This window comes from Ceratotherium simum, chromosome 3 (assembly GCF_057802395.1).
Source record: "Ceratotherium simum simum isolate JZ-2026a chromosome 3, ASM5780239v1, whole genome shotgun sequence".
NCBI classification, from domain to species: Eukaryota; Metazoa; Chordata; class Mammalia; order Perissodactyla; family Rhinocerotidae; genus Ceratotherium; species Ceratotherium simum.
This window is the reverse complement of record NC_141902.1, coordinates 92,964,274-92,975,796: the sequence shown is the minus strand read 5'-3', so window position 1 is coordinate 92,975,796 and position 11,523 is coordinate 92,964,274. Positions and strand designations below refer to the sequence as shown.

Below are 11,523 nucleotides of genomic sequence, written 5' to 3'. Positions count from 1 at the left end.
CCGTACATGAGTGGAAGCCCATCCCCCACTGGGACCTGGGGCAGGGTCTGTGACATCCACACATTACAAGGTTACAAGCTCGCACTGCCTGACAGCTTACAACCTTGGCATTCATAACACCCTGTGCCTGCACAGCTGGAGGAAATCAGTTCCCCAGGGATGCAGCGAGGACATGCAGAGCCAGAGAACTGCCTGCAGACCCTTGCTCAAGGTCACATGCAGAGCAGGAGCTGACTAGAACTCAGACTGCTCACTCCCTGTCCAGCGCTCTGTCTGCCAGTGGGTTGAGCCCTCAAGGCCAGTGGGGGAAGAAGGAAGGCCCTGAGGATCAGCAAGAAGCAGCCAGGGTGTAATGCCCTCTCTCACCTTGCCAACCTCCAGGAGGCCCCTCAGGAAGCATGTCCTCTACACTGCAGGGTCACTGAAAGGCCTGAATGACAGATTCAGTGAATGTCCAGTCTCTTATGGATGGCGACTAGAGTCCTTAGGAAGACATGGGTAGACCAGTCATCGGAGGCAGGGCACCAGCGTCAGCAGCCCCTCTCCCTTTCCTGCCAGGCACTTAGCAGAGGGGTGAAGCCAAGAGCAGCATGCCTGGGATGGGGCCAGGGATGGAGGCCGGGGGCTGCTGCTTCTGAGAGGCAGGGCTGAGCCTTCCCTCCCAGAGGGGAGGACAGGGCTAGGGGATTAAGCCAAGCCCTCTGGCCCTGCTCCCTCACTTCAGAAGCACCTAGGATGTCTCCCAGGTAACTCCAGCTGGGGGATGGTGGCCTCTGGCCTCTGCCTCTGCCCCTCCTAGAGGAGCACCTCTTGAGGGCAGCTGGGAGAACAAGCTGCCAAGTTCCAAAAGATGCTCAGCTCCGGCTGCTGCTGGTGAGGGCCACTACTATCTTGGGCTCCACTCCAGCCCTTGCAGGGCTTCAGAGCAGAGGAGTGTGGCCACCAGTGACTGGACCAGGGAGTACCACTCTGTGCCTAGAAGGACAAACCCTAGATTGGTGAGAGCCAAAGGAAGGAGACGGGCAGTTGTTCAGGTCTGCCTTAGGTGCAGAAGCCATCACCGTGGAGCCAAGACCTTGGGTCTTCTCAGGAAAGAGAGAGCATTAGACAGGGAGCCAGGGGCCCGACGGCCATACCTAGCTGGGGGCTAGGGATAGTTGCTCCCCCCCACCCCCGGCTTATTTCCTCACCTGTAAAATGAAGAGGCGAAGAACAGCCATTGCTCCTGCAAGAGATTTTCACATATTGAGGTATATGGGGTAACTATTCAGATTGAAAACGATTTGGCTTGAACTAAAAAAGCCTGACTTAATGGCCTTTCAAACATACATTGTACATGTGCTTTAACGGTGAAGTAAAGACTGCACTCTCTTAAGAGTGCACACTTCCCCTCCTACGCCCCGTTGGTAACGCCCTATTGGTAATGCTGCCCGTATTTGTTCCTTTCCTGACATCAGGGTCATGTTGACCTGCTATTTTGCAACTAAATACCTCTTTGGAACTTTGAAAATGTATCCTGGGTGTGTTTAATGTATGCTCTTTGTTCTAAAAAGATACGACTGAAAACCATGCTTCTGTGGAACACTTTCTTCCTTTCTGGAAAAGGCCTTCCCGGGTTATAATCCACACTCTGGCTCAAGTAAAACTCATCTATTTCTCTTACGTATAGAATGGTTATTTTGCATCGACACTCCCAAACCCGGCTGGGGCTCAGAATCCCTGGGGAGGATCTTGTTAAAGCCCCAGGTCCCAGGCCCTGGTCGATGCACTGAATCATGCTCTCCGGGTGGGAACCTGGAACCAGATGGCTCAACACACACCAGGTGAGGGAACTACTGGACTGGGTCACCTCTTAGGTCGTATGGTTCTCTTCAGCTACTGTATATCGAGCAACGACTATGTGCCCAGCCTAAGAGCCCTGAGAGGAAGGGTCTACTATTGTCTCCATTTCAAAGCTGAGCAAACTGAGGCTCAGGGAGGTTTCGTAGCTTGCCCACGGTTACATAGCTGAATGGAACGTGCACCCAGGTCAGCTGTGCCCTGTACCCGTCTCCTTGCTGTGTGTAACCTTGCATGTGGTTTTCTCACCCCTCCAGCTGTGGCTGTCAGCCCCTAGGGACATGAGGGCCCTAGAGCAGGAACCAGAATCCACGTCTAGAAGTTACGGCAAGAAGGCACCGCAGGGGTCACCTAAGCCAGTTCCTTTTTTAGGAGATGGGGAAACTGAGGAACAGAGACGGAGTGCCTTGCCTGATGTCATAGGGCACGTCAGCAGGCAATGGGCTACCCCGCAGCGTCAGACAGAGACAGACGCATCTACCCCGCGTGTGGCCTAGAGCTCAGGCAGTTCATGCTCTGATCTCGTTCCCTCCCTTTCTCCCGCCCTGCACTGTTACAGGGGCCTCCCTGCCGGGCTCCATCTCTGTGAAGCAGCCAAAGAGACCAAGAGCAGCTCTGACCAGCTCACCCCCACCCCCAACCTCCAATGTCTCCCCATCACCTAGGAAACAGAGGCCAATGCCTCACCATGCTGCCACATGAGCTCCTTTCCCAACTCTGTTGGTCGCTTTTCCCTGTCAAGTCTGGACTTGAGCCACTTCTGCTTCAACTTGGCTCATGTTGTTTCTTCTGCCTGGATCACTCCGCACTCATTCCTCTTGGCAAACTCCCCCACATCCCTCAATACCCAGCTCCAACACCCGGAACTCTCCCCTACTCGTGTTAGAAGATACAGAAGGAAGTTCCCACCACCGCTGGCTCTTAAGCCCATGGCAGCCTTTGCTAATGGATCCCAGCATCCTTTCCCCAAGATCCTGGAGGTGCCTCTTACTCTTACTCAAGACAGCATAAATCAAGGCAGCAGGACTGATGGATCAGTAACTCAAGAATGAAACTATATATTGTCAACCCCATCTCCCACCAGGCTGTCACATCCTCTCTGGTCCCAAAGTACCTTGTATAAACCCCATCCTTGATCTGGGCTCTGTTAGTTGGGAAATGCTTCTCTCTGGCACCTAATAGTGGGTATTATGAGCTGAACTGTGTTCCCCCAAAATCCATGGTGAAGTTCTAACCCCCAGGACCTCAGAATGTGACTGTATTTGGAGACAGAGTCTGTAAAGAGGTAATTAAGTTGAAATGAGATCATACAAATGGGCCCTAATCCAATACAACTAGTGTCCTTAGAAGAGGAGATTAAGACGAGACACACAGACTTCGGGTGACCATGTGAGGACACAGTGAGAAGGCAGCCATCTGCAAGCCAAGGAGACAGGCCTCAGAAGAAGCCAAACCTGCTGACACCTTGATCTTAGACTTCTAGCCTCCAGAACTGCGGGAAATAAATTTCTGTTGTTTAAGCCATCCAGTTTGTGGTACTTTCTTTAGGCAGCTCTAACAAACTAATACACTGGGCCTAGCATGTGGGAGCCACTCACAAGCATCCTTTGGAAACAATGTCATATAACTGTGAAAGAGCCCTCGGGCAGCAGGAATGCACCCAGAGGGATGGAAACGGGCAATGGTGATGAGTCTGCGGCAAGTGTGCAAGTCCAGTGTTAACCCACCTGTGCCACCCGCACAGCAGGCCAGGGGGAGCCTCTGTGCAGTAAATATTGTCCAACTGGCAAGTGAGGGCCCACTCCCAACCTTGGTAGGCCTGGATTCGGGAGGGGAAGAGCAGCATGACTTGTTCCCCGCAGGACGGGAACATTCTTCCTTTTCCAGAGGCAATAAAAACCCAGGTTGGTAGAAGAAAAACAGATCAAACCAAATTTTGGGTGTTTTTTTAAGTACAAAATCTAAGCATATAGGCTTCTGCCCACCCCCAACCCTGAACCCACTCCCCACCAGTCCCAGCCTGGCCAACTTCGTGGTCAAGCACCACCTTACTGTAGCTCAGGCTGTGTCTACAGAGCATCAGTCCTTCTGGGGGGTGTCTAGGAGTAGAGGGCACTGCCTCAGCCCCGATCGCAGCCGGGGAGGCCATCCACTATTTGTTTCAACACTGCTTCCATGAAAGACATCACTTGGAAAAGGGATCCTTGGCTAAAGGAAAGCTTGAAAACCACTGAAGTAGAAACTGAGGAGGGTGCTCCATACGACAGGTCTGATTCCTGGCTGAAAAGGAGGCAGGCAAGGCCATTAGAAGATGCCCAGGTGGGGCCCCTCCAGATCTTCTTGCCAAAGTTCAGGGCAGCCACTGAGACGCAGGCCTGAGCTCTGGGGAGGGCTTTCATCACTGAGCTGGAAGGCAGGGCCTGGTCCCTGGTCCTCTGAGCTGGGGAGCACCTCTGCACTGCGGCTCCAGCATCCCCACTGGGTCTGAGGCTGGAGTCTCTGGCATGCTGGGTGGGGCAGGAGGGGTGGGGTTTCTGGCAACAGACAGGGCTCCAGAGACACAGAGATACCCTGCAACAGAGACAACAGCAGCTGGTTAGTGGGCCACTGCCTGATGCCCCGAGATCTGAACCTGGACGCTCTCCAGAGTGTTGCTGACAGGTTCTGAACAGCCCTAGTGCTGTGGATGCAGTGAAACAACGTGGTGAAGGGAACTGGCTCTGGAAATAGACTGCCAGAGTTCAAATCCCAGCTTTGCCCCTCACTAGCTACGAGAACTCAGCTGACTTCTTTTAGTCTCAGTTTTTGCATCTGTAAAATGGGGATGATGATGCTAACACCTACTTCATAAGGTTGTTGGAGGGCTGAATGAGTTAATACCTGTCAAGTGCCAAGAATAGTAAGCGTTCAATAAATTTTCGTTATTAATATGCTCTTTTATGGACCATGATTCACTCATTCATGGGCCTCATGAATGACTGCAGCTTGAAGGAAGCATGAAGGTCACCAGCTCCAAGCCCAACTGCTCAGGAAGCCCCTACTCCCGGTGTCGGCTGGTCCTTCCTCCCCCTCAACACTTACTGGAGCACCTGGAGCGAATTTCCTGACAGTGGCCCCTGAAGCAAGTCCGAGGACTCCCCCCTCTTCCACATGTCTGTGAAGACTTCTAGGTACAGGTGGTGGTGGCCTTAACTCCCCAGGGCCCCACTTCTTTCCCCAAGGAGATTAGGGTCCTCTCCATCCTCCCTAGAGCTTCTCTCCACTCCTAACCAGGGTTGGATTAGAGAACCCGGGATCTAAAAAGCACTATATTCTCTGCAGACTAGAGCCTACCCACCTCCTCCATTTCCAATTGAAGCCTGGAGACCACCACAAGGGAAGCGGAGAGGGCCTCGGGGGCGCGTACCTGGTACACTGCAGCCAGCTCCCCGGGCGAGGGGGATGGCGTCCAGGGCGTGGCGTAGTTCCTGGACTCTGGGGACGTCTGGGTTCCCGAAAAGACTTGGGGCGGCGTCCAAAGGGCCGCGTCGCGGGCTCTCCCTTGGGACAGATGTGGGGGCGACTGCATCCCAGGGCAGTCAGGCGGTGTCACCCAGGGACCCATGTCGGGGATCCTGTTCCCCAGGACCTCTGGCGCCGCCGGGGCCTCGGGGCAGGCTGGCGGGAATGCCCAGGACGCCGCGGCGCCGGTGGCTGAGCCCAGGCCCGGGCCGCACGCCTGCGTCTGCGCCTGCGTGGTGCCGCCGTCGGGGCAGAGCGGGCAGCCCCGAGGGAGCGGCGCGTCGCTGTGCCGCCGGCGCCGGCGCTGCAGGCTCTCCTCGCTGAGGCCCAGCACGGCCGACAGGTGGCCGATGTAGCGGATGGCCAGCCGCAGCGTCTCGATCTTGGTCAGGCTCTGGCCGGCGGGCGCCACGGACGGCGGCAGAAAGCGGCGCAGCTCGTGCAGCGCGCGGGCGAGCGTGCGCATGCGCAGCTTCTCGCGCTCGCTGGCGCTCTGCCGCTGCCCGCCGGCGGGTCCGGAGCGCACACGTCGCGGCGCCGTCGGGGCGGCTTGTGCGGCATGGGCGCTGTGGGCCGGTGGAGCGGGCTGCGGGGGCCTGCGGGCGCCGTCGCAAGGGCACGAGCCCGACGAGTCCGAGGAGGAGGCCGGAGACGTGGAGTCGGAGTGGCCGGCCCAGCCCCAACCTTGTGGGAAGATCCAGTGGTCGTGGCCCGGGAGGTTCTGAAGAGGAGGGGACTGGGCCATGGCCGGGGCTGCAGGCTCTGGGAGGCCAGGCCGGCCACCTCCGGGCCTGAGCTTTTATCGTGACCAAAGGTGCAAGGTGGCCCCCCACCAGGTTACAGAGAGGTGTCAAAACCCACAGAGCCCAGGGAAGGTCTGGGCAGGGGGGCCCTGGGAAAGGGGCCCATTTGTGAAGGTGTGGATTCTGACTCCTCAGGGGCTCTAATGGAGGCCCCTGCAGCCGGGAAGTGTGGGAGGGATAATTCGCATCTGGATGGAGCTGCTAAGCTTCTCACCGTGTTCCCACCCTACCCCGCCCCGCGCGCTCAGGGTGAGTGCCCAGGAGCCCGACGACCGTGGGCAGTGCCATTTTGGGGGGGCGGCCAGGCTGTCCCTCAAGTGACTCATGGACCCTTGGGAAGAGTAGCTGCCTCTCTCATCACCAGCCCCAGGGGGCTGTGCCCGGTAACTTCCACCCATTGCCTACAAGTGTGCTGAATAAGACTCCAAGACCAGCTCTGAGGGACCCGGCCACGGTGAGGGCGGTGGGGAGGAGGGGACATAACAGGTAGACCCTTCCTGGGTTCCCCAGAACAGCAGTTGCTGCTTTGCTGAGTGACACCGAGAAAGTCATCTCACTGCACACAGTTAGTTTCTGTCCCTGAAAAACAGAGCAGCCTGGAGAAGAGGAATGGGGTACCGGGGGATGAAAATGGGGGAAGATGGGCCCCCAAGCAAGCCTGAGTCAGACACTCTTGATTTGCTGTGTGACCTTGGGCAAGTCACTTAGTTCCTCTGAGGCTCAAGTTTCCTCATCCCCATTGCAATAACGATATAAAATAGTCACCACCTAGGTTGCTGGTACTAAGCAGAACCATCCGTGGAACCACCTAGTATGGGCCTGGCAAGTGGGCTAAATGTTTGCTGCTATCATTTTATAAAGAAGGTACTTACATTTCCAGATGCTTGTAGGCATTATTCATTTTGTTATGTAACATTTAAATATTTATTTAGCAACTGGTAAGTGTCAGGCACGCCAGGCTGAACAAGCTAGTTGTGGTCTCTGCTTTCATGAGATTTCAGTCTTGTGGGAGGGACAAGTGTCAGGCTGTTATATAAGTGGTAGCTGTGTGCCCTTGGGTAGTGCCCTTAACCTGTCTGAGCCTGAGCTTCTGCTCTATAAAACAGGACTAATAATTATAGTATCTACTCACAGGACTGAGGACTGTTGTTACCGTCTCGTAGTATAAACTGTGACATAGTAAAGTTTATAAAGTAAAAGCTGTCACTCCTCAGCAATAGTTGCAGTTTAAAGGAGGCGTCAGTGTTCTTTGTGATCTTGGGAGAAAGGGTTGAATTCGGAGGCTAAGGGCCAAATGAGGGCTAGGGACTGTAGAGCTCTGGCCACAGAGGTGGAGAGGTCACAGCGGGGCCTTGAACCATGAGTAGGACTTGGGCAGGGAGAGGCAGGGAGAGAATATTATTCTGGATGTGGGAACTGCGTAAGCAAAGACCTGGCAGGGGGACTTCCCAAGGTGCTTCAGGAACAGTGTGCAGGGATGGTGGTGTGGAGAGCTAGGACACACCTTGGCTGGGGCCAGGCTAAGAAGTCGAGTTTTATTTGCAAGGTGATAGGGAGCCAAATGGACTTTTGAGCAGGTGTGACATAAAAAAAAAAAATGTAATCAATAACTAAAGGTCAATGGGATAATGTTTCAGGACTAGATTAGCCCGCACCAGCCTGAAGTAGTAAATGGCCTTGTAGTATTTTTATGGCTGTTTTTAAAAATTAACTTTTATTTGCACAAATTACTTAACTAATAGTTCTCTCTGTAGAAATGGAAGCATTCCAGTGACAGCTGGACTCCCTGTAGCTTCCCCCCAGAGCTAACAGCTGTTGTTCAGTTGCCATGTGTCCTTCCAGACCTGGTCCCTGCATTCACATAAACACATGTGTCTTTAGAAAACACAGTATATGTGAGGTAACATTATGGCACATTGCCTGTAACTTGCTTTTTTTCATTCAACAGCATATCTTAGAGCGTGCCATGTCAGCACATATTTTGCTGACTCATGGTTAGTCGTAGGTGATTTAAATGTCCATTTTAATCATAGTGGATAATTTTAACTAGGAAAAAAGTAAAATGGCAAGAGGTGCAGATAAACTTTCAATGATGAAATTACATCACTTTCTCCTCAGAACTTATTTTTTAAAATATTGGAGAAAATATGCCCAAGTTACCACTCTAACATTAGGATGAAGTAATAATTGACATTGAATAACGTTGGTCGAGGCAACTGTCGTTTAGTTTATTCTAGGTGCTATGAATGAGGAGAGAAATTTTTTAATTTGTCCATAGCACAAAAAGAAGGTGGAATTGATAAATGATGGCCTTGATTTCAAACAGGCTTTCTTTGGAAAGAAGCAGTTATTATGCAAAATTTCATGACTTAGAAGGGTTTAAACCAAGGTAAAAAAAAATACTACTACTTTTTCCTAAGGGCATTTGGGACTTAGAAAACAGTCAATCCTACACTTTTTAGGTTGAAATAATGGGAAAACACTTATAATAAATCATCATTTATTCATCCAAGGCTGCACAGTGCTATAAAGGTCTTGACAGATTGTACTATCATGGAATTTATGTACATGTAATTGACAGTTGTAAACAAAGTTCATCAGGTTTCATATATATTTCTTTTCTTTCTTTCTTTTTTTTTTTTTTTGGTGAGGAAGATCAGCCCTGAGCTAACATCCGTGCCCATCTTCCTCTATTTTGTATGTGGGACACCGCCACAGCATGGCTTCATGAGTGGTATGTATGTCCACACCCGGGATCCAAACCTCCGAACCCCAGGCCGCTGAGGTGGAGCACACGAACTTAACCACTATGCCACCAGGCCAGCCCCTCATATATATTTCTTAATCTGGATTCTGAAGTTTCAGATTAATGTGCTGTTGACATTGAGCTCTCTGACTCAGCCCTTTTAACTGCTGAGTTAAAAGGCATGCTCACACCATACTCAGTCCCTTACTGACGTGCCTTTAGCACATTTGTAGTTTTTGCCAAATAGCACTGCCTTGTGCACAGGCAGCCAGATAGGAGTCGTGGAATGGCTTTGTGATCTCCAGGAAGGTTCCAAATATCCAGAGTTATTCCTCCTCTCTCCCCACTCACTACCCATTAGAGCCAGCCTGGAGGGATTTCCCATGAAAGGATTTGGTGAATGATGGGAATCTGCTGCCAGCACAGAGCCCTGCAATGCCCTTCCCTCTCCAGGAGAGCCTGGCCTCCAGGTTTGGGCTAGCCCCACAGCCCAGGCCTTAGACTGACTGTGGGGTGTCAGAGCATAAGTTCTGGAAGGTGTGGCCTAGGGCCTGGCTTGCTGTGGCCCCTGGCTCTTCACTGGGCCTTGTAGCCAGCCTCTAGGGCACAGGGGTACACTGTCTGACAGGCCCACTCAGTAGGGGGACAAACAAAGTGGATCCCCGCACTGGACCTCCAGTTAGCCCAGGGAGGCAGTGGGGTTTAATGGTTAGGAGGCCAGGCTGTGGAATCAGACAGGCTGGTTTAGAGTCCCAGCTCCACCCTTTGCCAGCTGTAAGAACTTGGGCAACTTACCCTCAGTTTTCTCATCTATAAAGTGGGGATTCTGCTCTCCAGGGCAGTTGTTGGGGTAAAATGAGATAATGCATGACACAGTGCTGAGCACAGAGCTTGTGTTTGTAAGCCTTGCTTATAGCAAGTTCAGGGCAGCAGAATGAAGTGGGTGAAGGACTAGGCTGGGTTGTGAGTAAGGGGGCCGATATCTTCAGCCTTGGCCCTGGCAGAAGGGGATTCCTTCCTTCTCTGAGACTTAGTCCAGCACCGGGCTGTGGGCGTCCTTCCGTTCCCCTGCCCTCCATCTCCAGCCCTTCTCCTCCGTGGACCCAGCATGAGGGTCATCCTCAGCAGGCTCGCGGGTTCCTGGCCTGTAGCAAAGGGTCAGCAGAACTGCCATGCAGAGGCTCCGGGAGAGCTCAGGTGCTGGAGCCGGGGCCAGCCAGCCCAGCCAGCTAGCAAATGGATGGGCGGAGCCAGCTGGTCCTGGTGGGCCAGGTCCTGGCCCAGCTGTTTGTCCAGTTTGCCTCCAGCACTGGGACCCTCAAGCATACCTCCTTCTGTGCTGAAACCTGCCCCTGGTGCTGGGCCAGCAAGGTAGGCCTGGGTCCTGCTCAGGGGCTTCCACGTGGGCCGTCTCTGCTGTCTTCCTCACCGGCTCGCCTGTTGCAAGGGCTCTCGCATGGACAGAAGTCATGCACTAAGGACGGTAAAGCAAAAAGAAGCCTGAGGCATTGATGGCAGCATGGAAGTGCCACACTGGCCCAGCACTGTCTACCCCTGAATTTCTGTAATGTAAGAGAAAATAAATCACCATCTGGTTTAAGTTATTGTCATTTTGGGTGTGTGCTATGAGCAACCAAACACAATTGCTGTCCACATAATAAAGAAGTTCCCAGGGTATCCTTGTCAACAGATGGGGCCACGTGAGCTGGATGACAGTTCAGGTAAGTGAATTCATAACAGATTCAGTGTTCCAACAGGTGAATGCATGGATGTTCACCTGGATGAAGGTCTCTGGTGATGTGCCACCAGCTCTATTCCCAGCCTTGTCATGGGCAGCATGACGATTTTGAATGAAGCTATGAACTGATCTAATTTGGGGTAAGATCCAAACCCAAGAATTGAACTGGATAACAGCCAGGATCTAAAGAGGGGTCGGGGGAGGGCCGTAGGGGTGAAGGGGCACATGTGTGCGGTGAGGGATGGCAGCTAGACTTTTGGTGGTGAACATGATGCAGTCTCTACAGAAGTTGAAAATATAATGATGTATGCTTGAAAGTAAAAACAAATAAATAAAGAGGTCCTGACAGACTGGAAAAACCCATCAGATCTAAGAAGGTGGAATCAGCAGAGCCCCTGTGCCCTCCCAGTTCAGGGTCAGGAGGCATCATGTGACCAGCAGCACATGTGGAAAGAGGATGGCAGGCATTGCCCTCCAGGCATCAAGGGCATGGAAACAAAGGTGATCGCATTCCCATCCACTAGAATCAGGTCTTCAACCAAGGAGGCGATGGTCTCTTGTTCCTCAGGCAGGGTGGGCCATGTAAGTGGTCAGCTTGGGGGGCACAGTTCATGAGGGATGGAGACAAACCCTAGCTCAGGGGAGGGAGGTTGATGAGGGGGCTTGAAACCACATCATCAGAGAAATAGCTGAGGGACTTGGGGATGTTTTGTCCAAAAAGAAAAAAACTAGGGGATGTGATAGTTGCCTCCAGACACCCAGAGGAGAACACTCAAGGGAGAGTCTGAAGAACATTCTACGATCGGAGGGGCTGACTTATGAGGGAGTGAGTGGCCTGTTCCTGGAGATGATCAAGAAGAGGCCAGACAGGCAGGAGCTGAAGTGGTTGGCTGTCA

The 11,523-nt window shown here is 52.8% G+C and overlaps 1 protein-coding gene across 1 annotated transcript; it reads right to left on the bottom strand.

Annotated features, from left to right (window-relative positions):
* Positions 1-3,786: 3,786 nt before the first annotated feature.
* Positions 3,787-6,085, bottom strand: MESP2 (mesoderm posterior bHLH transcription factor 2). The gene is made up of 2 exons (XM_004431946.2): positions 5,246-6,085; positions 3,787-4,410 (listed from the first exon to the last, which is right to left on the bottom strand). Exons 1-2 carry the CDS (start codon positions 6,083-6,085, stop codon positions 4,144-4,146), a joined length of 1,107 nt encoding a protein of 368 aa, XP_004432003.2. The 3' UTR covers positions 3,787-4,143.
* Positions 6,086-11,523: the final 5,438 nt, after the last annotated feature.